Genomic DNA, 27499 nt, shown 5'->3' on the forward strand with positions numbered 1-27499 from the left:
CTGTGCACCCCAGCAGGTGGCTTCCCAGTGAGTTTGCCAGCACCCCAGTGAGGGTTTTCCCGCCTGCCAGCTCCAGCCTGCATAACCTGTCTGCCACCCTCCAGTAAGATCTGCCTCCCAGCCTTGATGTGGGGGCCGTCCTCCCAATTCCTCCCTTCCTTCAGTGCTCTGCTGTAACCTTTGGGGCAGGGGCTGCTCCCTATTATCTACTCTTCTTGTGTTCATTAGCGTTCTTTTTAATCCCTTAGTAGTCAATCTCTATTACAAGCAAGGAATTCTGTTAAACTTTCCCTATTTAAGCTCCTGTGTGGCTTCCCAGGTGGTGCTAGTGGTAAAGAATGGCCCTGCCAATGCAGGAGACTTGCACTGGGGCACTGCAACCCACTCCAGTATTCTTGCTGGAAAATCCCATTGAGAGAGGAGCCTGGTCCATAGGGTCGCACAGAGTCGGACACGACTGAAGCAACATAGCATGTGTGGTTTCTGTCTCCTTTTGGACTCAGACCGAGATAACAGGGTCCCTGGGAGTCCCTGTTATCCTGCCCATGAGCCCCGATATCTTAATCAGTCCTAGAGGTACATCCCTTTATCCTCAGGAATAAGGGAATTTTCTCTGCCCTTCACCCAAGAAATCAGTCCTGGGGGGTGGCTTTGTATCTCAGACTTAATCCTGAGAGGTGTCACTGTCTGAGGGTGTATCTCTATAAATCCTGAACCTTCACTTGTGTATTCAAGACCCTGGCCTTCGGGAGGTCTTGGCCTGAGATCTCAGGACTCTGCTTTCTTTCTTTCTTTAAGATATTTTTGATGTGAACCATTTTTTTTTAAGTCTTTATTTGTCACTATTGCTTCTGTTTTCCTGTGTTTTTGGTCCAGAGGCATGTGGGATCTTAGTTCCCCGGCCAGGGATCGAGCACATACCCGCTGCCCTGGAAGGCAAAGACTTAACCACGGGACCACTAGGGAAGCACCAGGACTCTGCTTTCTGTCCCTGTGGGTCCCGGTCTCCCCTGCCCCTTGGGGATGGTGACTGAAACCCTGAGCCTAATCCCGCATACCAGTGACCAGCAAACTGTGCACTGCCAGCTGCCCATTTCTGCAAATAAAATTTTGCTGGAGTCACCCCCCTTCACTTACATGGTCTACAGCTGATTGCGTGCTGCAAAGGGACAGCTGAGTAGTAGGGACAGAGACCATATGGCCTGCAAGGTTAAATATTTACCTGGGGCCCTTTACAGAAGAAGTATTCTGTTCTCTGCCTTACGCAGAGAGTCTCTGCCATACGCAGAGAGTCTCTGCCATCTGCCTGGGGAAACCTGTTCCTGAGGGTTCCCACTGCCTGCTTTCTACCATAAGAGTCCCTGCCTCCCAGCCTGGAGGGCCGCTGCCCCGGCCCCGGAAACCCTAGCCTACGGGTCCCTAGGTCTGAGACTCCAGTTGTTAGTCTCCTGTGCCTGCCACCATGAAGATCTGCGTGACACCACCCTCAGCTCCCTATCCTCTGTCCCCCTCGCTGCACCCTCCCTGGCCCCAACCCAGCACCTTTGGTGACACAGCTCAGGACACCTCCCGAGGGCTGGCAAACCTGCCCGGCATCGCAGCTGTGGTTCTGGCACACCAGGCCTTTTCCAGGCTGGCACACGCACTGCTGCTGGCAGTTGTCAGTGAGTACCACCTTCTCGGGCTGTGGGGACAGAAGATATGGCTGTCAGGGCTGGGCTGACTCTGGAAACTGCAGTGCTCCAGGCATAGGCGGTCCGGAGGATGTAAAAGGGACATCTTCCGGCTGGGTGGCCCCTTATCTGTGAAACTAAAGCACAGCTTGGCCTTGGGGTCCAATTCATTCATTCGTTCTCTTTCATTCATTTACTCATTCATTTATTCTGAAATATCCACTGTCTGCTGTATGAGAGAAACGGTGTAACGTGGAAATTAAGAACATAGGATCTGGAGCTGATTGCCTGGGTCTGAAGCTGGTTTCTGTTATTTCCAAGTTACATCACTCTGCACAAATTGAGCTTTGTCATGCCTGAGTTTTCTCACCTGAAGTTGCAGATAATAGCACCAACTTATTAAAGTATGTTGTTGTCGTTTAGTCGCTAAGTCATAGCTGACTCTTTTGCAACCCGATGGACTGCAGCCTGCCAGGCTCCTCTGTCTATTGAATTTTCCCCAGGCGAGAATCCTGGAGTTGGTTGGCATTTCCTCCTCCAGGGGATCTTCCCAACCCAGGAATCGAACCCACATCTCCTGCATTGGCAGGCGGGTTCTTTACCTTTGCACCACCAGGGAAGCCCTATTAAAGCATAACTGAGTTAATAATACATATAAAGTACAGATGAAATGAAAAGGGATTTTCTTTAAATATCCAGACTGGAGAGGAAACGGGTAGAAATGAAACAAGACTGGGAAAATATTATTTTTAAAACCACGTGATGGATACAGGGAGATTCATTGTACTGATCCCTTGACTTTTGCCTTTATGAAAATTTTCATAGTAAAAGGTTTATATATAACACTGTAATATATATATTATATATGAATAAATAAAATGCACATAAACTGTGGGCTTCCCAGGTGGCGCTAGTGGTAAAGAACCTGCACGCCAACGCAGGCAATGTGAAAGATGCGAGGTCTGTCCCTGGGTCGGGAAGATCCCCTGGACAAGGAAATGGCAACCCACTCGAACGTTCTTGCCTACAGAATCCCATGGACAGAGAAGCCTGGTCAGCTACAGTCCATAGGGTCGCAAAGAGTTGGACACGAATGGAGTGACTTAGCACACACGTGTATTGTTTACACAGCACTGAAAGCAGTGACTGACACACAGCAAGCGCCATCTACCTGTTTGCTGTAGTACTATTACTATTCGTATGAGGAGGAAAACAGAGAGGGTTCTTGCCCCGACAGAGCTCTCAGACCTTTAAGGGAGACAGACTTTACATAACATACGTTCAAAGGAAAAGCAGTAACTCTGAGCATGGGAGAGGGACACAGACGGAGTCAGCCTCTGGTATAACAAAGTTGAAATCTACACCTGGGAACAAAGCCAAAACTTGACCTGAGGAGCCAGGGGAGGGTTTCAAGTTGTGGGTGTATGCATGTCTGCCAAGTCGCTTCAGTCGTGTCCAACTCTTTGTGACCCCATGGACTGTAGCCTGCCAGGCTCCTCTGTCCGTGGGGATTCTCCAGGCAAGAATACTGGAGTGGGTTGCCATGCCCTCCTCCAGGGGATCTTCCCGATCCAGAGATCAAACCTTTGTCTCTTATGTCTCCTGCATTGGCAGGTGGGTTCTTTACCACTGGCGCCAGATGGGAAGACCTCAAGTTGTGGGACCTGTGGTCGTATTTAGAAAGGTCTTACTTGCTACTGTGGGGATGGTAGACCAGAGAGAGCAAAAGTGGACAAACTGGACCACAGTGGGGCCATGGCGAGAGGAAGAGGAACGGATGGGAGAGACGTTCAGGAGGCCAAATGGACAGGCTGTGGGCGGGGGGGTCCAGCATGCAGCCCCCGTTCTGCCTGGGACGGCGGGGTCCCTACCTCGTAGTAGATGCCGTTGTGGTAGCAGCCGCACTCCTGGATGGGCACGCAGCCTTGGCCGTCACTGAGGAAGCCGGAGTCACACTGGCAACCCTCGGCGCAGCTCTCTGGGCACTGCGGGGGGGCGCTGAGTGCCGAGCAGCCCAGGGAGCAGGTGTCTGCACAGAGCTCGTAGTGGCTGTTGGCGGGGCACGGCATGGCTGCAAAGAGGGGGTGCGGGTCAGGGCCATGGGAATGAGAGGTGGTGGGGCCCAGTGTCTGCCCTTTCTGTGTCTCTGCCTCCCCCTCCCTGCCCCTCACTCACGACAGAAAGACTCGGTCCTCCAGGGTTCCACGTGGCCTCCAGCTGCCTGGCAGGCACTCACATAGGCCTGGATATTGCTGCAGAGAATGCTCTCATTGCCGCCGCCCACGCAGAGGTCAAAGACGCAGTCTTGCAAGGGGCCCTGAGGGTCCAGGAGCTTGTGGCAAGCAGCCAGGGGCCCTGTGGTGCTGGTGAGGAGCCCGCAGAACTCTTGCTGCTCGTATTTGTTCTGCAGCTCAGGTTTACACTCCGTGTCACAGCCCTCGTCGCCCGGCTGGCAGGTGGGGGGCGGCAGGCAGGGTGAGTCGGGCACCGCCTCCTCCCAGGAGTTGCCAAACTCATTGGCGCTGCCCGCCTGCGAGCCGTCCGGCTTCTGGAAGTCGTCCTTGGGGTCGCCGTTGTAGTTCCCACACAGGCCACACAGCTGCTGGTAGTAGTTGCCCGGGACAGTGACCCGCACGTTGTACATGAGGTCATAGGCCACACGCAGGCCGAAGTCAGTCTCGATCACGACGTCTGAGCCATGTTGGAAGACGTGGATCCGGCCCTCGTCCAGCACCACGGGCAGCCTCCTGTCCACGCCGTTCACCTGGGAGGCAGGACAGGCCGGGCTTCAGAGGGTACACTTCGAGATCCTAGATCAGGCCCCTGCCTGACACTGAAGACCCATGGGATCTCACCTCTCTGGGTCTTAGTTTCCATATGTGCAAAATGGGCATAATAATAGGGTTCATAGTGGGTTGATCAGTGGCTCCCCAAAGATAAGTCCTCCAAGAACCTCAGAATACGACTGTATTTGGAGAGGTAATTAGGGTAGAGATCTTGAGATGGGATCGTCCTGGATTAGGGTGGACCCTACATCCAATGACAAATGTCCCTAAAAGAGCAGGAAGAGGAGAAGGTACAGGGAAACCCAGAGGAGAAGGCTGTGTGAAAAATGAAACAGGCTGGAGTGACGGGGGCATAAGCCAGGAACACCTGGAAGCCCCAGAAGTGGTGGGAGGAGGGGGAGCAATCTCCCCCAGAACCCCTGGAGCAGGTAGGTCTCTTGCCCACACTTTGATTTTGAACTTCTGGCCTCCACAGCTGTGAGAGAATAAATCTCTGTTGTTTTAAGCCACCAAGGGGGTGGTGAGTTCTTATGGCAGTCTCAGGAAATGAATATAGGTCTCAATGGAGTAATGCTCTTAGGACAGCAGGGACCAGGAGGGAGGGGCAGGTGGAGGGGCAGGTGGAGGGGGTTAGGGGGGATGTCCGGAGGGGATAATCAAGGGCCAGGGAGGGCTTCCACAGTGGTTCAGTGGTAAAGAATCCGTCTCCCAATGCATGGGACATGGGTTCAATCCCTGGTCCGAGAAGATCCCAAGCCTGTGTGCTACAGCTACTGAGCCTGTGCTCTAGAGCCTGGGAATCACAACGACTGAAGCCCTGCTCTAGAGCCTGTGCTCTAAAACAAGAGAAGCCACTGCCATGAGAAGCCTGAGCACCACGAGGAAGAGCGGCTCCCACTCGCCGCCACGAGAGAAAGACCATGGACAGCGACGAAGACTCAGCACAGTTATAAATAAGTTAAAAAGAGAAAAGGGCAAGGAGAGGGGACACTGAGCCACATGGGGGAAGGCCCAGGTCCCCAAGGTCTCCGCCCTCCTTGGTTCCCCACTGTAGGCTCTGACTGGCACCCCTCTCCCGGGGGACCCCAGGCCCCCCACATCTACTCAGAGCTCTGTGCCCCTCGCCCCTCAGCTGAGAGCTGTGCACGCCCGACCCACAGACCACCCTCTACCGAAGACCCCTCCCCTTCACATCCTGGGCTGTTCTCACCGTGACTTTCCACTGACTCTGCTCCAGCCGCAGGGTGAAGTTGGCCACCTGGACGGTGATCGCCTTGGTCACACTGACTTTCCCGTTGCCCCAGGCCACGTTCTCCTGCAGGACAGCAAACTGGGGCAGGCCAGGCCGAGTCCCACAGGTCTGAGCCAGCACGTACACACAGGTACCCATGAAGTCGAAGCGTTGGCCGTCGAAGGTGGTGTAATGGGGGTCTCCCGATGCCTGGCAGGTGGTAGAGCCCACAGCCACGCAGCCCAGGACGCCATTGGATGGCTGGCAGGCCTCGTGAGGGCCACAGCTGGATGGCACGCAGGACACCAGCCCGCCCTCCTCGCAGTAGCAAAGGGAATCGCACTCGGGGCCCGGGTAGAAGGTCTGTTCGGGCGGGTAGTAGGCGCCCTGGTACACGCAGCCGCAGGAGGCCAGCGGCACGCAGGACTCACCGCTGAGCACGAAGCCCTCGTCACACACGCAGCCCTCTTTGCATTCGAAGCCACAGCCCCCGGACACTGGGAGGTCTCCGCAGGACAGCGGGCAGCCATAGGAACACTCCTCGTAGTGACTGTGGGGTGGGCAGCTCAGCGCTGCAGGGAAAGGGGCCATCAGGACGAAGCAGCCTTGCTCCCCGGCGACACCGAAGACCCCCTGACACACACACGTGCACACACATATGCACACATACACTTACATGTATAAGCAGTCCAGCGGCAAGGAGCCCCTCGGTTCAGTGGGACCCAGGAAACATTACATCACAGGTAATCTAATCCTGATAATTAAGACTCTATTCCAATTTAACTGTGGTCTGGGGTCATCTGTACTGTCTTGAATGACCTTATTCAAGTTGGTAACAAGTTGTGGATCTGTGATATATATTTTAAACATGCATGGGCATGTGTCCATAATCTATGCAGTGTGTTTGTGAATGCAGTATTTTTAGTAGTAGTAATTTTATAGAAAATTAAAATATTTGCCCAGGGTGGTAAAGAAAACAATGAAAAACTCGCTCCAAATTCACCACCCCAAATTATAAAACAGGGGGTTTCCACAAAAACAAAAAACCCTGAAACGGAACCCAATCAAGTCTCTCTCTGCACCGTCCAATTTGAGAGCCGCACATGGCCCATTTAAATGTAAGTTAGTGACAATGAAGTAAAAACCTGTTTCCTCGTCTGTTAAATGGGTATAACCACACCCCTACCTCATGGAGCTGTTATAAGAATTAAGTGACTTAATGCTATCTATATATTAATGAATGTACATAAGGCCGAGCCCCCCAGCTGTCACTCTCGGTACTCACGGCAAAGTTCCTCACTCCTCCAGGGGTGCACGGTGACCCCGGCAGCCTGGCACGCATCAGCATAGGCCGCCAGTGCGTCACACAGAGGCCCGGACTGGCCTGGCAGGAGGCAGCGGTCATAGACACAGTCGCGCACAGCACCCTGTGGGTCCAGCGTCTGGTGGCACTCCCGGAAGGGACCACTGGGGTCAGCGAGGATCCCACACTCCTTCTTGCTCTGTAGCTGCTCAGCCACCAGGGAGTCCAGCTTGGGACAGTCGCCTGGCTCGGCTGCTCCGCAGCCTGGCCTCGTTTCCTCCTGCCAGCTATTGCCGAAGGCCAGTGCGTTGGCAGCTTGGCCTCCACCCTTCAGAGCCAAGTCGTCAGCTGGGTCCTCGTTGAAGTTCCCGCAGAGCCCGCACAGGGCCCCAGCGTAGCTGGTGGGCACCTTGACGGTCACATGGGCATCCCAGTTGTAGGTGACTGTCAGGCCAAAGTCCGTGCGGATGACAGCATTTTGGCCCTGGCGGAACACCTGCACCTGCCCATCTGCCGCCTGGAAGGGCAGGTACTGAAGGATATCATCCACCTGGGGAGGGATGGGAGGGGACCAAGAGATCAGGGTAGTCGAGGCTCTGTGGCCCTCCCTTCACTCACTCAGCTCTGGCTCTTCTGGGCTCCTTGCTATTCTCCTGATGCCCCTCAGGGCCTCTGCACTTGCTGTTCCCTCTACCTGGCACACCACCCACCTCCCTGTCCATGGGGTTCTCCAGGCAAGAATACTGGAGTGGGTTTTTATGCCCTCCTCCAGGGGATCTTCCCAACCCAGGGATCGAACCCAGGTCTCTTACATCTCCTGTACTGACAGGCTGGTTCTTTACTGCTAGCGCCACCTGGGAAGCCCTTCATCCTTCAGGTATTTGCTTAAATTTAAATCCCTAAGCCATGGCCTTCAAAGCCTACAGGATCTGTCTCCCTGGTTACCTCCCTGACCTAACCTTTCTCCCACTCTCCTCCTCGCTCTTTCTGCTCCTAACTCACACTGGCTTTCCTTCTTCTTCTTTTTTCTTTTTCCTACTATGTGCATGTGTGCTGAGTCACTTCAGTCATGTCCGAGTCTTTGTGATATTATGAACTGTAGCCCTCCAGGCTCTTCTATGCATGGGGTTCTCCAGGCAAGAATACCGGAGTGTGTTGCCATTCCCTTCTCCAGGGGATCTTCCGATCCTAGGGACAGAATTCGCATCTCCTGCATTGACAGGCAGATTCTTTACCATGGTGTCACCTGGGAAGCCACCATTTTCCCACTACATTTATGATTATTGTTTTATTATAAACAGTACAAATGATGAGCCAGATTAACAGGAATATTGGGTCCCAAGCATAAGAGCTTCTATCCCATGGGTCAGGGTGCACCTCCTTCCCATGTATCTACATTGATTGTTCACCAACCAGGAAGTGCTCATTGTTCAGAGTTTTTACGGAGGTTACATGACGTAGGCAGGGTTGATGAAGTCATCTGCCGCTTGCTTAAGCTCAGTCTCCAACTTCTCTCTCCCCACTGGAGGCCCAGGGTGGGGACTGAAAGTTCCAACCCTCAGTCACCTTGGTTTTCCTGACAGGCAACTGAGCCTTCATTCTGAAGCTACCTAGGGACCTGCCCTGATTCACCTAATTAGCATAAACTCTGGTATGGTTGAAAGAGGCACTTACTGACGAAGGTACTGGCTTTTTTGATAGTCGCCCAGCTCTCCTAGTTTAGTCTAACTTTAGGGGTTTTTCACTTTGCCAAGAACACCGCCTACCACTTTTCTCCTGGCTGCTTCCCTTCCATCCTTTAGGATTTGACTTAAATCTAAGCCCCTTCCCTAGAACATCCTGCTTAACTTTGGCTCCAGTCCATCTTTGTACGGGCACCACCTCCCACCTCCCTCACTCAGGCTCCCTGCTGTCTCCCAGAGTGGACCAAGTGCACCCCCACCCCTGGGCCTTTGCGCTTGCTGTGACCTCTCCCTGGGATACCTGGGATACCACTCATCACTCTTTATTTAGCCACCTCTACTTCACTTTCTAGGTGTCAGCCTTGATCCAAACTCCTCACAATGAGTGGCCTAAAAGGCCATAGTGTGGTGGCATGCAGGTTCTTAGTTGCAGCATGTGAGATCCAGTTCCCTGCCCAGGGACTGAACCCAGGCGCCCTGCACTGGAAGCATGGAGCCTTAACTACTGGATCACAAGGGAAGTCCCCATGCAAGCATTTTGACAGTCTCCTGAATTCACCAAGCTCAGCCCAGCCTCAGGGCCTTTGCACTTACTGTACACTCTGCTTGCATCATGCCTACTCTCTCCCGCATCCTCACTCTTGGTCTGGCTCCCTCCCTGTTATCCTTCACATCTCAGTTTAAAATCAAGTCCTCTACCCACCAGGCCCGGGTTGTCCCCTCTCTTCTGACCTCGTCTTCCACCATCCTCTCTACCCTACCTCTCCAGCCTCACTCTCTCGGTGCAGCCTCTTTGGCTCCATGCTGTTCTTCAGCTCAGTCCAGCCTCAGCCTTGGCACCTGTTGTTCCCTCTGCCTGGCAACCACCACTCTTCACCTGGCAGCTTCTTTCTCATCCTTCAGGTTTCAGATTAAATCACAAACCTCCATCATAACCATCCCCAACATCATCCCCTACCTCGCCGTCCCCTCCCTCTCTCCATTCCAGCCCCGCTGGCCTCCATGCTGTCCCTCTACCCTTCATGTTTGTTCCTGCCTCAGAGCCTTTGCAACTGCTGTTCCTTCTCGCTGGAACACTCTTCCATCCGCTTCCCTCCCTGCCTGTTCCATCTCTTTATTCAGGAAAAGCAACAGAATGTAGAGGTTAAGAGTATGGACTCTGGTGCCGGACAGCCGGGCTTCATATCCTGGCTCTGCCACTCATTAGCTATGTGACCTTGAATAGGTGACTTCTCTGAGCCTCAGTTTTCTCCTCTAACAACACTAGCTATTTCACAGTGTTGTTACAGAGGTTAACAAATGAGTTACTATACATCAAGCATTCAACACAGAAAAGTAAATTATTCCCAAGTGGCTCCAGTGGTAAAGAATCTGCCTGCCAATGCAAGAGGCTTAAGAGATGCAGGTTAGATCCCTGGGTCGGGAAGATCCCCTGGAGAAGTAGCAACCCATTCCAGTATTCTTGCTTGGGAAATCCTATGGACAGAGGAGCCTGGTGGGCTATAGTCTACGGGGTCGCAAAGAGTCGGACACGACTGAGTGACTGTAACGCATGTGTATCTCTATCTATCTATTTATATGTATATATATTGGCTATTATTGCTCAAGACTCAGCTTAAATGTCATCTCAGATAAATGAGAATATAAATATTAATATTATGCCTTCTGTTGAGCTACAGTTTCTGTATTCCAAACACTAGGCTTTGTGGGCAGAATCTCCTTTACTCTAAGGCTGTTCTGAGGGTTACAGAGGGTTGAGGCCTATAAAGGGTTTGGTGCAGTGTCTGGCACATGGAACACTCTCTCAGTTTTCCATTTCCAGTTCATTCTCCTCCCTAAGGCAGGGGCTACTGCCTCAAACTGCTCAATAATAATTATCAGCTATCACTGTAAATCTTAAGAAATCCTACTTATCAATTTTTATCTTTTTTAAAGAGAAAAATCAATGGTTCTTGACTTCTGCTGGGTGGTTGTCTCTTTAAGAACCCTCTGTCCAGAAACCTATGACCTGTGGGCCCATTTGTAAGCACCCCCCACACCTTGCAACCCCTCCCTGCCAACACACTTTTTGTTCCGGACCTTTCAGGTCACCTCACTATCTGAATATCAATTGTCCTCCAGAGAATGCCCAAATCTTTACCTTTGGAGGGTTCATAGCAATAAAACATTAAGTCAACATTTACTGAATACTTGTTGGGTGCCAACGCCTCTTTTAAACATTCTGCAAATAACAACTGGCCAAATCTCCACAACCACCTTATAAAGCGACAGCCATTGGGGAGGCACCATCTTATTATCCCATTTGTCAGAGGACAAAATTGAGGCTCCAAGAGACAAAGACACCCAGCTAGGAAGAGGCAGCACTGCCCAGCTTGGGGCGGGGGGGACAGGCCTAGCTACTGAGCACCAGGTCTTCTAACAGACCCCCACCCTCCACCAGACCCATCCTCTTTAAGGGGGATTCCGGCCCCTCTAGCCCGCCTCCGGTGCCCCTCCCCTCGCTCACCAGCACGCGGCCAGGGTACTCCCGGCGCACCGCCACCTTCACGCCGCGGGCCTCGACCCGCACAGCGCGCGTGTAGCTCACGGTCTGGCTGCCCCGATGCTCGTTTTCCACCAGCACCCGGAAGCTTTGCAGCCCTGAGGCCTGGCCGCATGAGCCGGCCAGCAGGTACGTGCAGGTGCCCATGAAGTCGAAGCGTCGGCCATCGAAGCTCACGTAGTGCGGGTCCCCGGACCCCTCGCAGGTTCCGAAGCGGTCGGGGTAACAACCCCGGAGGCCGTTCTGGACGAGGCAGCGCTCGCCCGTTGGGCAGCCCTGCGTGTCGCTGCAGCGCACCTGGCCGGTGGTGGCGTCGCAGGTGCAGCGCCGCTGGCAAGTGTCGTCGGCCCACACCTCCTGGCCGGGCGCGAGTGGGCGGCCCTCGTAGATGCAGCCGCAGGACGAGGCCGCCACACAGGCGCCGCCGCTCTCCACGAAGCCCTCGAGGCACACGCAGCCCTCCACGCACTGGCGCGCTGAGCAGTTGGACGGCGCCGCATCGGGGTTGCAGGAGGCTTGGCAGGCCGGGGCGCAGAGCTCGTAGCGGCTGTTGGCTGGGCAGGACAGGGCTGCGAGGACAACGGAGAGAGAGTCAGGCCTGTGGGAACGTGCTAGGTCCTCCCTCCCCAAGCCACTGCGTACCCGCGGCTCCCCATCTTAGTTAATGGCACGTCCATCCTTCTGGGTGCGCAGGCCCCAAACCTGAGATGTAGTTGATTCCCTCCCCTTTAACCGCCGAACAACCAAGTTGTCTGTAAACCCTGTGATCTCCATCTTCAGGAGCTATCCGGAATCTGACCTTTCTCCGTGTACCACAGTCCCCACCCTGGTGCTGTCAGCTCCAGCAGCCTCCTGCCTGGTCTCCCGGCTGCTCCCATCCTACATCTCATCCTGTTCCTCACCTGCAGCCAGAGGGATCTGTGAACACGTGAGTCCCCTGTCCTGCTCAGAGCCCTCTGGTGGCTCCCTCTTGCTCAGGTTAAAAGCCAGAGTCCTCCCCAGGTTAAACGGTCTGCCCTCCTCACCTCCTTGTCCTCATCTCCTCCTTTCAGTCTGCCTCTGGCTCTCTCCACCCCGCACGGTGGCCTCCTCTCGGGTCCCCACACTCCCCCCTCTCCTTTTCCCCTCTGCCTGTACTGTATTAGCCTTTCCTCATTGAAGGCATGCAGTTAAGAGAAGGCTCCTGGAACACAGATGGCCTAGGTTCAAATCCCAGCTCTCCCCTTCTTAGCTGTGTGATTATAAGCAGACACCTCCAACCTCTGTGCCTCAGTTTCCCCATCAGTAGAATGGGATAATAATAGTCTCCTCTATGTAGAGACACCCCGTGCAGAGCATCATTGCTAACTCACTCTGTTGCCTAATCCTGGTCTCTGATTGAAAGGCACCCCCTCACAAAGGTCTTCCCTGAGAACTCTCTTCCTGAGCCTCCCACTTACTCTTATCCCATGAACTCTGTTTCTTTTGCTCTCTGAAGATATTCCACAGTTTATGGCTTACTGTCTGTCTCCCCCGCTAGGACTATAAATTCTGTGAGAGTGGGGACCTGATCTGTCTCAAACATGGTGGAATCTCCAGCACCAAGGACAGGGCCTGGCCCACAAGAGATGCCCAGGAAGTGCTGTGAAAACTAACAGGGAGATAAATGCATGCACTGGTTCCTCTTTTGCACCAGGCGTTGGGAAACTCAGTGGTGGTGGTTGTGCTGGTGGTGATGGTGGTGTTTACTGGGCAGTGAGGACACAGCAGTGACCAAGACAATCCCCAGTGGCCCCAGTGTCTCCCTCAGACTTACTTCTCCAGAGTCCCTGTCTCAAGTCCTGAACCTGGAAGCCTTCTCCTCCTTCCTGCCCTGGGCTTTCTGTCTCCCAGACATTTCTCTGGGAGCCTCACGATGACAGAGACAAGTGTGTGTTGGTCCCTACTATGCCCATCACCAACACAGGGGTGGAGCCAGATAGGGGTTTAGGGGATGCATGAATGAATGAATGGATATATAAATGAATGAATGATTCAGTGAATGGATACCTGGCTATGGAGCTTGGACTTTATCCAGAAGATGTTGGGGAGTCATGGAAGAGTTATAAGTGAAATGATAGTCACATGTCTGCTTTGGGACACCTCATGCCAAGCCTTTGTACATGTCCTTCTCTCAGCTTGGAGCCCATTTCTTGCCCCTTGCTTTCCCATCTAGTTCTAATCCTTTCTACAGGCTTCAGCTTGGGCATCCCTTTCTCTAGGACAGCCTCCTTCACCCCACAGACTGAGTCAGGAAGCTTCTCTGGTCTCGCATAGCCCCTCTGAACTTCCCTCATCCCAGCCCTGACCACTCTGGACCATCACTGTCTAGTGATATATCTGTTTCAACTTTAGGCTCACTGTGGGCAGAGCCTGACCATCTGGCCATTGCTGTGTCCCCAGCATCGTCCAGTTCCAGGCTGGACCACAGTCAATGCTCAGATGCAGGGGGCACCCCTGCCTCCTGCCACATGCTCCCAGCCCCGACTAGGGTATCACTCACGGCAGTTGGCTGACGACCTCCAGTTCCCGACAGAGATGCCAAGCTCCAGACAGGCCTGTGTGTAGGCACTGAGGCCACGGCACAGGCTGGCTCGGTCCCCGTTGACCACACACAGGTCATACACACATTCCTGCAGGAAGGGCTGGGGGTCCAGGGCCTCATGACAGACAGCGAAGGGGCCATTGAGCTGGGTCAGCATGCCACAGAAACGACTGCCCTCATAGAGCTGGGCCTGGTCTGTGGTGCAGGCAGGACAGTTTTCTTGGCAGCCATCCTCACAGAGGTAGTCCCCATCATCCAGCTTCCAGCTGCTGGCAAACTCCACAGCATCGGGAGCCTGCTCTGAGTCAGGTGTAAGGAAGTCATCAGTGGGGTCACCATTATAGTTGCCACACAGTCCGCGCACCTGGCCCTGAAAGCGTGCAGGCAGGCTGAGTGCCAGCTGGGCATCCCAGTCGTAGCTGACCACCAGCCCAAAATCCAGCTCCACCACGGCCCGTGTCCCGCTCTGGTACACTCGCAGGCGTCCCTCATACAGGGAGGCAGGCAGGCGTGAGCGCTGGTTGTCGATCTGCAGAGGGAATGAGGAGGGGAGGGTCAGATCCCCATGTGGTCTGGCCTTCAGCCCCTCATCTCCCGCCACGCGTGTCCCTCCTCTAGCCACATGGGGATTCCTCCCTCCTGTTAGTGCCACCCATCAAGCTTCAGGATCTTTGCTCCTGCCCTTTCCTTGGCCAAAATAAATAAATTTTATAAAAGAGATCTCCATTAAAAACTATAACTTTAAAAAAAAATATTCAGGGTAGTACTGCTCGCCATCATGAACACAGCATCCAATCACAGGGGCCTGACCTAAAGGAACCATGATGAATTCAGCCAATGGCAGGCTGTGCAGCTATAGAAAGGAAAGAGGAGGCTCCCTCCCCACTGATAAGGAAACAGCTCCAGAATGCACTGTTCAGGGGAAAAAGTCAAGTGCAGAACAGAGCCCACGTACAGTACTGTTTGCTAACAAAGGGGGGAGGTAAGAATGTATGTCTATATTTACTTGTATTGGCATAAAGAAACCCTAGATGAACACTCAAGAAATCAGTAAAAGTCATTACCTGTGGGGAGCAGGGGAAAGCAGGTGGAGATGGGGGTAAAGTAGTCTTGTTTTGAGCTGTGAATGCTTTATCTATTAAAAAATTAATTGCAGCAACAGGGAAGAACTTTGAAACTATTATGCTGAGCTTAAAGAAGCCTTCCACAAAAGGCTTCTTGCACTGCCTGATTCCGTTACTATCAAGGTCTTGAACCAGCCAAAGTAACCTCTGGTGGAGAAAAGTTAGAACTATGATTGCCTGCAAGCGTGGGTTGGCCATTGTTTGAGAAGGGACATGAGGGAATTTTTCAGAAGGCTGAGAACATTCTATACCTTGACAGAACTTAGATGTGCACATTTATCAAAACTCAGTGTACCGTCCACTTAAGATGCATGGATTTCATTATGTTTAAATTTTATCTCAAAGGTAAACAAAAATGTAAAAATATTATATTCTAGTTAATGGTATACATGTTGAAATCTCTAGGGATGAAGTGTGTTGATGTCCAGAGCTTACTTTCAAGTGCAAAAGAACAAACTTGAGTCAGTTGTAGTGAGAAGGATGAACCTGGAGCCTGTTATACAGAGTGAAGCAAGTCAAGAAAAACAAATATAATCTATTAAAGCATATATATGGAATCTGGAAAAACAGTACGGATGAACCTAATTGCAGTGAAGGAATGGAGATAACAGACATAGAGAACAGACTTGTAGGCACAGTAGGGGAAGGGAGGGTGGGATCAACTGAGAAAGTATCATTGACCTATATATACTCAGTTCAGTTCAGCCGCTCAGTCGTGCCCGAGTCTTTGCGACCCCATGAATCACAGCACGCCAGGCCTCCCTGTCCATCACCAACTCCCGGAGTTCACTCAGACTCACGTCCATCGAGTCAGTGATGCCATCCAGGCATCTCATCCTCTGTCGTCCCCTTCTCCTCCTGCCCCCAATCCCTCCCAGCATCAGAGTCTTTTCCAATGAGGCAACTCTTCGCATGCGAAACAGGCAGCTGGTGAGAAGCTGCTGTGTAGCATAGGGAGCCCAGCCTGGTGCTCTGTGATGGCCTAGAGGGGTGGCATTGTGGGGGCAGCGGTCAAAGGGGAGGGGGAGGGATTATGTATACAAATGTCTATGTATATATACATAGACATAATTTTGACTGATTTGTCATGTTATACAGCAGAAACCAACACAACATTGTAAAGCAATTATCCTTCAATTAAAAATAATTTAAAAATTAAGTGAATAAAAAGAGGGATTGTTGAGTGGACAGAGGGGTAGGTAGATGACAGATGTGTGATGAACTAAGAGGAGTAAAATGTTTAGAATCTAGGCAACTGGCAAATGAGTGTTCACTGTACAACGATTTCAATCTTTCTGGATGATTAAGCATGTTCATAGCAATACAGTAGGAAAAAATCACTACTCATTTATTTTCCTATTATTAGATTGCTGTTATTTATATTGGCTGAGGAGCGATCCATTTACCAGAGGCAGAATAGCCTAGAGGTTAAGGTGAAGGCTTGGGAGCCACCCTGCTGGTGTTCCCAGCTCCATCTCTTACTAGCCTGAAGCCCTTGAGTAGTCATTCATTGCCCTGGACCTCAGTTTCCTCATCAAAAAGTGTTAATAGTGCCTACCTCCATAGATTGCTGTTAGCATTAAATCCCTTAATACAATAGAAAGTGCGAAGAAACAAACCCAGCACATAGTAGGTACTCACTAAAATTTTAGGGTTTGGTCACGTCAGAAATTCCCATTGTTGGATATTTGTCTTCTTTCTCTCCCCCCACCCTCATTGCCTTTTTGATATAATAATATAAACACATTGGTATAAACCTGTTTTTCTAACCATATCTCTGAGCATTCTTAAAACTTTTAGAAATCGAATTGCTGAACAAAAGGAGTTAAGCTTCTGCCACTGATTTTCAAATCCCCCTTCCCCAGCCCCCACACCCTTGGCCCACTTCTCTGCACCCTCCACCCCATGGCAAAGAGCTTGGGTCTGGGGGTCTGACAACCAGACATTGCCTTCTCCATCTGACTGGCAGGCGGCTCCTGGGTATTAAACTCTGATGCCTCCTCTGGATCCTTACCCGGGCGAAGCCAACTTCCCCACGGGCCAGCGACACTGCATGGCCGTAGGCGCGCACGGTCACCAAGCCCACGTAAGAGACACGGCGGCTGCCTCGGTGCTCGTTCTTGGCGTCGACGCTGAAGGCAGGCAGGCTGTTATCATCACTCTGCAGCTCCACCAGTGAGTACAAGCATGTGCCCATCATGTCGTAGTAGCGGCCGTCGAAGGTGGTGTAATGGGGGTCACCCTGGGCACGGCAGGTAGCCACGGAGGCCATGCACCTGGCCTGCCCATTTACCACCTTGCAGAGCTGCCTGGCAGCGCACTGCTTGCCTTCACAGGGGGTCTTCTCCAGCGTCCGCTGGGCTGGGGAGGGAAGGGGGATGGCCACAGAGAAAGAATCAGGAGTGTCCACCCCAGTGGGAATCCTGGAGTTCTCCCGCCCTGGGGAGTTTGGGTGGTTGACTCCCAGCCGCCCATTCAAGAAGTGGGGAGACTGAAGTCTGGAATCTCACAGGGAGAGAGCAGCTCAGGCTTGATTGTTCCTAGGTTTGGTGGTTCCCCAGTTTAATATGGCTCAGCCCCAAGGAACTGGAAGGTGGTGAAGAGCAAGGGGCAGGGACAATCACAGAAAGGCCTTCATTTTTGCTTTTTCTCTCTTTTTCCCCCCCTCCTCTACCTTCCCACTCAGGGTAAAAGACTAAGGGATCCTTTTTTAAAGATAGAAAGTGGGGACTTCCCTGGTGGTCCAGTGGTTAAGACTCTTTTCTTCCAAAGCAGGGGATTCAGGTTTGATCCCTGGTCGGGGAACTAAAGTCCCACATGCTGTGAAGTGTGGCCAAAAAATAAAAATAAAATAAAGATAGAAAATGGAAAACAGAAACTGTTCAACAGAATGGAAATGGCAGAGTTAGTTTGCCTATGTTCGAATCTCGGCACAACTAATTACCTGTGTGACACTAGAAAGTAATTTAAAATTCTCTGTGCCTCAGTTTCCTCACTTGTGACATGGGGGTGATAGTAATACCTTCTTCACGGGGACAGTTGGGGAGGGGAGAGTGGCCAGGTTTAAATAAGCTAAAACATAAGTTAGGATTTGGAACTGATCCCAGGTGTTAATGAGGTTATTATCTGTTATAAACATTCACCTATCTTTTCCCTGTTACTAGTCAAGCCCAAGGTGGCCCTTTGCAGCTGAGTGGCTTCCAGGCCCTGGAGGGTGGACAGGAGTGCTAGGAACCCGTGTCTAGGATCCTTGCTTCAGGTTGGGGGCCTACACAGGAAGAAGCAGCTCTTCCAACCCTGCCCCCTGGTCTTCAAAAGCTCTTGCCTTCTGACTGCTCAAAATAATGGCTCACCCTTACATGGCCCTGCTCACTAGCCCAATACCCCCTAAAGTCTCCACCAGTGTTAACTTATTGCACTGTCACTTCACAATCCCGTGAGGGGTGCAAGCATTCTTCCCACTTTGCAGATGTGGAAACAGGTCCACAGAGGTGAAGTCACAAGCCCCAGGTCACACAGGCAGAGGTGGGATCTGAACCAGGGAAGTCTGGCTTCAGCATCGATGCCCTCAAATGCTGCACTACCTGGTGGCCACTCCTCGACAGGCTGGGCCCCCAAGCACACACAGGGCCGGGTCCTAGAAATGAACTATGTTAACACATACAAGGCCCCTAGAGTGGTCCCCAGTATTTTGAGAAATACTCCCCCCATGGTATCCATCATTATTATATTAATACTTTTAGACCTCCTGAGTTTGGCATTCATATATGAGGTGTGTGTGTGAGGGAGGGAGTTAGTAACTGGCAGAGGTGTAGCTTCCCAGAGGGGCTCAGAGGTGAAGAATCCACCTGCCAATGCAAGAGATGCCGGAGATGAGGGTTCAGTCCCTGGGTCAGGAAGATCCCCTGGAGAAAGAGGAAATGGCAACCCACTCCAGTATTCCTGTCAGGAAAATCCATGGGGTTGCAAAGAGTCAGGCATGACTGAGTGACTGAACACACACATAGTTGTCTATCAGTTGCTAGAATAACAAAATATTTTCAAGCTGATTGGTAAGAAACTGCTGACCTGATCCCAGCCCCTAAAGATCCCTTCCTCTTGGCACCCTGGCTCTCCCCAGACCCCCTCTCTCCACAAAAGCAATAGACAAAGGGCTGATGCCAGACACCCTGTGGGCTTCTAGAACCCTGCTGCAGAGCTGTGTCTGGTATCTCTGCAGACTGGTTGGGACCCTGGCTTGTGCCAGTTGCTAAACATTTAGAGAATTGCTTCTGTGGTAGGGTGGTGGGAAGAGGACAGGGAGGGCCCGGGAAGGCTTAAGGAAAGGAAGGATGGCAGGGAGGATTCAGGTAAGTAGGAGGCAGCCCAGCTGACCCAGAAACCACAGATGAGCACAGAGAGGATGGGAAAGGGGGAAAGGCAGGAGAGTTGGCAAAGGGGTTACCATATGGACAGGGTCAGAGGTCGTTTTTTGTCACTCACTCCGGCCACAGGCAGCTGCTGTCCCGAAGCTCACGTCTTGGTCTAGCCCGAAGATGAGCAGCCCAAAGCTGGTAGAGGCCTCGACCACATGGACATTGTCAGTTGTGCCAAAGTCCAATTCGGCATATGAGAACTCACTGCCTGGCACAGCGGCCCAGGAGAGTTTGGCCCCTAGCCTCTGCCCATCCATGGTCAGCTCGTCAGCAGCCTTGGTTGGTGCCACCACCAGGGCCACACCCTTAGAGCCTGGCACGCTCCTCACCACGTAGGCAGGGCAGTAGGCCGCCACATCTGGGATCAGGACCAGGTGGGGGTCATAGGTCTCTCCGTCTTTGGTGGTACCCGCACCAAACATCAGGACTTGGATGCCCACGTCTGCAGACAGGTAGAGTGGCCGGGACTGCTGGATCTCAAACTTTGCCACCTTGCCTGCCTGGAGCCGCTGGGAGCGAGTGGTGCCCCCCAGGTGGTAGGTCAGCTTTGTGGCCTGGCTGGCCATGACGTAGACCACATCGTGCTGGCTGTGGAAGGACAGAGGGGGCACCACGTAGCGGGTGCCCCAGGCAGATGTGGGTAGCAGCTGCTCTACCACATGGTTGCAGTTCGAGTTTTTCTGGGCACAGCTGTGGCCGGAGAGGACAGCCACGGGGCTGCTGGCAGTGACCTTTGACCCCGAGAGGTTAGCTGTGCTCTGTACCTGGGCCACCTGGTAGGGGTCCAGGGTCACACTCAGGACATGACCCGCTGCATAGGACTTGCCCTTGAATGTCACCGACCCCTTCAGCTGTATACTGACAGAGGCACCAGCCGCACCCGCCACCACAGCAAACTCCTTGAGGTTCCTGGATGAAGGGCTGGAGGGCGTGAGCACAAAGTACTCAGTGCCCAGAGAGTGGACAGGCCTCAGCAGTGTCACATCCGCCGTGTAGGGCTTAGCGTTTACCGCCTGCACTGAGATGGCACGGTCAGCGCGGACCACCACCGCATGCTGGAAGGTATTGCTGCCGACCATCTCAGCCTTGGCGCTGATGTTGACCAAGACTGACTGCCCTGGCCTGACAGTGACCTTCTGTGTGGTGCCATCTGCCCGGCTGAGGATGGAGACTGAGGTGAGGCTGTCCGACAGACTGGAGAGGAGCAGGCAGAGATAGGCCTTGCTGTACTTCTGATTATAGTTCTGCAGGAAGGCCGTGAGGAATTCCTCACCCCCGCTGCTCTGGGGGTCCACTGAGGCCTCCTGGGTCAACCCTGAGGTGAGAAAATGCAGTCGTGGATCTTGCTTTATCCAATCCCCCCTACCCCTGTCAGAGAAGCAGCCTCCTGCCCTGTGCCTGGCTCGCAGGTTGAAATACTAACATGAGTTTCTGTTTTCTCTTCTTCTCTCTCCTTTCCCCTTAGTCATGCAGTGGTCACCTACCACATTTTTGGCTTTTGCCTTCCAGAAGCCTGAACACTTCAGACAGGGCTCTCAGGCTCAAATGCTGATGGGCCCAACAAGAGACATAAATGTGTGAAACAGAAGGGGCAGACTGTGTGCCTAGAGCATTCATATGCCATACGCATTGCTACTGGCTTGAATCTGTTGTGATTATGATGTCTTATAGGTTCTCCCTTAAAAATGTCAGCTCTTACCATTTTTCAAGAGAAATTGGAGAGTTGAATTTCCGTGTGAAATTTCCAATCCCAAATTGTTTTAAGCAAGCAGCCTGGGGATGTCCCTGGTGGCTAAGACTCCGAGCTTTCAGTTCACGGAGCCTGGGTTCAGTCCCTAGTCAGGGAACTAGATTCCATATGCTGGAACTAAAAGTTCAAGTGCTGCAACTAGAGATCCCACTTGCTGCAACGAAGACCCGGTGTAGCCAAATAAATAAAACAAATATTGTACTGTGGGGCCCAACCTCAGGTGCCAGTTTGTGATTTCTGTCTTCACAGGATGAAGCATGTGTGTGAAGGGTAAAAGGGGATTATGAGAGTACGGACAAAATGTCTCCTAGCAATAGAGAGGAGTGGGCACTTTTCAACACCTCCATCAAGGAAGAGATCCTCCAGGGCTGAGAGGAGAGGGGGAGAGGAAGAGAGAGATCACTCTATGGGGTCTTAGAGAGTATTGTGGGGGGTTACAGAGGGACAGTCTGCTGAATAAGGGGAGCCTTGAAGAACATCCCAGTGTCCTGCAGGGCCAGGGGATCAGGGGGATGAATGTAACTAGAGTAACCTAAATAGATATTGACTGGTAACTAGAGGCCCCAGATGTCCCATCCATCCCCCAAACTTTGGCTTTATGTAAGACTCTAGTCCTGGCAAAGCCCTAGAGAATTAGGCACCAAGACCCCCAAAAATGATGTTAGTGAAATTTTTCATCACCTCAGTGGAATGAGGCTCTAAGTCAAAACTTGAGTTGAGCTGCAGAAAACCAAGAAAGTAGCAGTTCTTACCTACTTGAATTCAGGGACTAAAGTTTTTACCTGCTTCCCTCCAGAACTGAGGATGGGTGAATTTCACCACATTTCTCTGCCCGACTTAACGGGCCTCTCTCCCAATCTCAGCTAGCCTGAGGTCACACTGGGAGATGGGTTTGCAGAGGTGGCTCCAGTGGAGGGTGCTGACCCAGGCAGGCAGAGTTCTTCAGTCTGGAACCAGGACATAGATGGGATTTCGGTCTAACTTACCCCACAGGAGGGTTGCTCCGGCCCAAAGCATCCACCAGCTCCTCAGGGAACCCATGTCTGCAGTGGGAGAAGAGAGGAGGTCATGGGAGGCAGATCTGTCCCCCTGTCAGAGGACAAAAGTGCCTTGTCTCTGGACAAGGGCTACCTGGGCACCAGGAAGGCTGAGGTGGGCTGGGTCAAGGGCCAACATATTTATAAGGGGAGTTGGACATCTGGTGGGTCTGGGGGTTGGGCAGGGAGGGCAAGACAGAAGTTGGATGTCCTGTGGGTCTGGTAGCAAGTGGGATGGGGAGGCCTGGAGCCAGAAGCAAGGGTAGGGGACCTGATGTCCCACTTCTAAAGGTGGCGCAGCCTCTCTCACCTGCAGGTTCCTGGAGCTGTGGTAATGGCTCCTGGGCTGGCCTATATAGTGGAGTCTCTTAATTCCTCAGACCACACCCTGGGCCACCTGCCACGCAGATGGTGCCAACTTCATGGAGGAGGCTGCTGACCCCAGGGTCAGCTGGAATGGGTACCCTGGAGGCCTGTGAAGGATGAGGGCAAGCCTGCATGCCTGATTCCTGAGAGGGGTGTGAGAACAGGGTGTGTCTAGGGAGTGAGAACAGTGGCTGTGTCTAGGGAGTCTGCTAGAGACTTCAGTCCTGGAAGGGTGGTGTCCTCAAGAGAAACAGCTGGGGAGCAGGGTGCTGAGGGCCTGGACCTGGGATCCCAGAGGTCGGGGAGCAGGAGCTGAAAGTGGCATTTGGTCCTGTTTGCTGGTTCGATGGCTAGATTTCTTTTTCTTTTTTTTTCCTTTTGGCTCCTGCCACGAACAATAGTGAAGGATTCACATCCAGGTCCCCAGCACCGCCACCCCCCGCCCCCCCCGAAGCTCTTCTCTGGCCCCCAGCTACCCATATCCTCTTTCCAGTAACTCGAGGCGGGGGCAGGGGAGGTCAGGCATCGGGTGGGCAGGAATCTGAGCACTTGACCCAGGGCTGTGGAGTGGGACACAATACCTCCACCCCCAAACCCACAGGGTCTCCTGGGTACCTAATCTGCAAAATGGGAACATCAGAAGTAGCCTCACTGGGCTTATTTGTCTCCCAGAGGACACTCTGTAAACTCTCAAGGACTGTGGGGGGGAGGCAGGCTCGTCTGGTGTGGCCCCAGGTGGGGAGCAGGTGGGATGCAGGGGCTCGAGCTGTGTGCAAAGAAGAATGCAGGCCACTGTTTCCTGGTTCCATGTAGACACTGGGCTCTGCTTTCTGGAGAATTTGTTTTCTGGGAGGTGTTTTGTTTTATTTTCCTGAGAAGGGTCTAGCTGAACAAGTTTTGGGTGATGTGGTGCCCCCATCAACCCAAAATCTGCCTGGGATGGGAGATAGGCTTCTAGGTCACATCTAGGGGAGCAGAAGCAGAGACAGATGAGAGGAGGTGTGGGTGTTCAGAGATGGAGTCTCTTCCTCCTGAGGGGCTGGCCTGACCCACACCCTGCTCTCCTCCTCCCAGCCTCAGCACTCATAGTTTGCTGGCGAGTCTCCCCTGGGAACAGCAGCTGCAAAGTCTGGATGTCCTCTCAGACAACACCCCAGCAGCTGCTGTTGCCAGGACTTCTCCTCCCTTATCACAAGGCCTGGGCCTCCAGGTGGCCAGGGTGGGTGGGAGCTGTCAGAGCCCCCACCCAGGGCAGGTTCCCAGATGGAGAGATAAAGACTCAGAGTTGACTGGAACCCAAAGTCAACCGGGAAAATGAGGTGAGCAAACAAGAGACTGCATGAGAGCCAAAGGTATCAGGAAACAGGCAGGGGTGAGGGAATGCACAGGGAATGAGAGCTTTGTGTGGTGGCCTTCCTGGGTCCTGAGGGAAAGGATTGGGAGGAGGGGCTGCTGCGAGTCCTGAGGAGGAAACAGCTATTTGCAAACAAAGATGTCAAATCTTCTATATCAGATAGATACCCCTCATTTAGCCTGAGACATCCAGAGAAATAAGGGCTGAGGGGCAGAGAATTAGGCTAAGACCCAAGGTGATTCTTCACATCAATCTCTAAGCCTGGAGGTCTCCCCTGGTTAACCCAGAGAGGAGCCGTCCCCCATCCAAATCCATGGCTGCGTTCTGCAAGTGGCGCCCGAACAGCACATGCTTTGTTAATTTCAAAAACTAAAAGAAGGGGAGTTTAAGTATAGCTCTCCCCATCAAATCGTGCAACATGCTCTTTTCATAATAAATATTTTAAATGCTGATTCAGCCAGAACTACTGCAATGCTTCGCCATTGGTGCCCGGAGCAATTAAATGCAAAGCCATTAGTAAAACGGAACGACCTCCTCTCCGGACAATGGAAAGGTCCCGACCCATTATTAACTAGTGGTCGAGGCTGTGCTGGTATTTTTCCACAGGACGCAGATTCGCCAATTTGGATCCCGGACAGACTGATCCCCCATTGCATCGAAGGGCACTCCTCTGCCCCTGCCATCGCTGCCGCAGGGAACAGCCGCGTGCAGGGAACAGCCACGCCCCGGGAGCCGTGGGCGGGGCCAGCCTGGCTGCTGGGGCCCAGTGTGCCGTGCTCACAGCCGGTAAGCCCCGCCAGAGTCTGCGCTCGCTTGGCCGCTGCTGGTTCAGCGAGGGGCGCAGTGAGGGCCGCCGCTTCCGCCAGCAGAAGAGGCAAGATAAACATAGAGATCCCAGCAGGACTGACAGCTGCTGCAGTGCCAACTCTGACCAGAAAATGATTCTATTTACTCTATTTTAGCTTGTCTACCCTCTCTTTATGGTTTTTTTCTTTGCTAATGATTCCGGAAAACTCAATATAGAAATGAATTATACAGGTGGACTTAATGAAAAATGTATGCTTTCATCTTGCTTAACTCTTCAGTACAATGTTTGTTCTTTTGTGGCGTTCACAGCCACCCTCCGAAGGTGACAACGGTTTGTGGGGTTACTAATTTTAGGGAATTCAGCTTTAATAACAACAACTATTACTGTTACTGTTACTTTGGCAGCAATATCATTGACTCAACAAGTGCAAATGCCCAATATGTTGAAAAATCATATTTTAGGTGTTTGGAATAGCTCAGATATTAGTTTAGACTTAGGGAAACTTCACAATCAGATACAGACCTTGGAACACCAATTGGATTTTACTGCCGCTGGAGCCGCTAATGACTTTTTCCACACCTTCTCTAACCTTATTTCTGGAAAAAACATAATGTCTAATATCTTCAGTTATGCTGCTGTTGGTGCTCTAATTTTACTTCTTATAATCATTCTTCCTTGTATTGTCAGGATTCTTCAGCAGAGAATTTCTGGCTGTTTTAAGAATTAAAAAAGGGGGAGATGCTGGGAGCCAGCGTGAGGAACTTCGCCCATGGCAAAGGTCAGGAGGAAGGAGGCTTTGGCATACACAAAGGCGAGATTGAGCCTCAGGAAATCCCCTATTCCCAAGCATCTACCCCCAAAACCAGAGTCTACCTACTTTACTGTCTCATGCTCTCACCTACACCTCTGACTTCATGGGGGGCTGTTCCCCACCGGTTCTCTTGTAGAAGAAGTAAACTTGCAGCTCCAGTCAATAAAAATTCCTGGGCATGACAAGGGTCTCTCAGGTCAAACCTCTCTGCTGGCAGACTAGCTTGTGTGACAGGATTATCCACACTCCTGCCACTACGCACATGATTGTTTACTACCTCTCAGCCATAAACAGCACAGAGAGTTTGGAGTATTTTGAAAATCTTAATTGGCATAGGGCTTTTCTCATTGTTGAGTCAATGATTGCCGCCAGGCCTCCATATCCTTAGGCACCTGGGGATATGTTAATGTATTTGAAATATAGAAAAGGAAATATAGTAGTTTTTGATGTTAGCAATACTAGACTTTTTGAGTTAATGAATTTTCTCTTTTGTTATAGATCACTATACTTTGTTATAAATCACTGTGTCCTTGCTATGTAAAAATGTAACTTTATCATATCTTAAGACTAAATAGATCTTAAGGGGAACATTGGTGAAGGGTTTTCATTTGTTGGGCTGATGTTTGCTGCTAAATCTCCATATTCCCTGCCCTTATAATGAATATAACTAGCATATAGGAGAAATAAGTATTTAAGATTAATCATGTTAACCTTAGGTTAAATAAATTCCTTTCTTAGTTGTAACGCACTACACCCTCACCCTATAGGAATGCAACTTTATCTGGTACCTTCAGAGGGTGGCGCCTGGTTTAAGAAAAAACACCCTTGGAAAAAATAAGTTTTCTGGTTAACTGACCGTTATCAGAAAGAAAGGGTCGTAAAATGTCAGCAGACCTCATGGCCAGAAGATGATGTAAAACCCCTAAGACCTTTTTCTTATACATTTATGTGAAGCACCTGATTTTGATAAAGGTTAGGACTGCTGACCCCCGCATGACTTTAAAATTTCCATTTGTCTCTATGTGTAACAAAAGGTATATAAGCAAACCTGAAAATAAAGAAAACGGATCAGTTTCTGGAAAGACTGATTCCCCCGTGTCGTTCTTTCTTTCCCCTCTGGCTGAATTCTCATCTGGAACGTGGGTACTCGCCAAGCCTGCTAATTTTGCCTGGGCTTCTAAGATCGTACTGGGGAGGCCTCAGTGCCTCCTCTCCTTCAGGAGAACAGAAAGACACCTGTGGCCTACGTAGGTGGTGCAAATTCCTTGTCTTGGAGTTTTATTGGTATTCCACGTAAACCAAGTTATTCAGCCTCTTTTTCTCCACTAATTTTCCTACTACACTATTCCTTTCTAATCTCTCTTTCCTAGGACGCCGCTTCCATCTCCCCTTCGAATTACCCTGGATCCACCGGGGCGGGGCCCTGGCACTGGAGGAGGCTGCTGACCTTAGGGTCAGCTGGAATGGGCACCCTGGAGGCCTGTGAAGGGTGAGGGCAAGCCTACATGCCTGATTTCTGAGAGGGGTGTGAGAACAGCTGGCGGCTGTGACTAGGGAGTCTGCTAGAGACCGCAGTCCTGGAAGGGTGGTGTCCTCAAGAGAAACAGCTGGGGAGCAGGGTGCTGAGGGCCTGGACCTGGGATCCCAGAGGTCAGGGAGCAGGAGCTGAAAGTGATATTTGGTCCTGTTTGCTGGTTCGATGGCTAGATTTCTTTTTCTTTTTTTTTCCTTTTGGCTCCTGCCACGAACAATAGTGAAGGATTCACATCCGGGTCCCTAGCGCCACCCCCCCCCCCCCAAGCTCTTCTCTGGCCCCCAGCTACCCATATCCTCTTTCCAGTGACTCGAGGCAGGGGCAGGGGAGGTCAGGCATCGGGTGGGCAGGAATCTGAGCACTTGACCCAGGGCTGTGGAGTGGGACACAATACCTCCACCCCCAAACCCACAGGGTCTCCTGGGTACCTAATCTGCAAAATGGGAACATCAGAAGTAGCCTCACTGGGCTTATTTGTCTCCCGGAGGACACTGTAAACTCTCAAGGACTGTGGGGGGGA

The 27499-nt window shown here is 51.9% G+C and overlaps 1 protein-coding gene across 1 annotated transcript in view; it reads right to left on the minus strand.

Annotated features, from left to right (window-relative positions):
- Positions 1–22110, minus strand: part of FCGBP (Fc gamma binding protein) — a 39793-nt gene extending 17683 nt beyond the window's left edge. The window contains exons 1-11 of the mRNA XM_068993069.1: positions 22056–22110; positions 19387–20634; positions 16919–17265; positions 13739–14309; positions 11182–11786; positions 6976–7543; positions 5670–6262; positions 3849–4437; positions 3545–3744; positions 1543–1684; positions 1138–1202 (exon numbers count right to left, since the gene is read on the minus strand). Coding sequence (XP_068849170.1) covers positions 1138–1202; positions 1543–1684; positions 3545–3744; positions 3849–4437; positions 5670–6262; positions 6976–7543; positions 11182–11786; positions 13739–14309; positions 16919–17265; positions 19387–20634; positions 22056–22110 — 4983 coding nt within the window. The remainder of the gene's footprint in view (positions 1–1137; positions 1203–1542; positions 1685–3544; positions 3745–3848; positions 4438–5669; positions 6263–6975; positions 7544–11181; positions 11787–13738; positions 14310–16918; positions 17266–19386; positions 20635–22055) is intronic.
- Between the last annotated feature and the right edge of the window lie 5389 nt (positions 22111–27499).

The sequence above is a fragment of the Capricornis sumatraensis genome, chromosome 20 (genome assembly GCF_032405125.1).
Source record: "Capricornis sumatraensis isolate serow.1 chromosome 20, serow.2, whole genome shotgun sequence".
In the NCBI taxonomy this organism is placed as follows: Eukaryota; Metazoa; Chordata; class Mammalia; order Artiodactyla; family Bovidae; genus Capricornis; species Capricornis sumatraensis.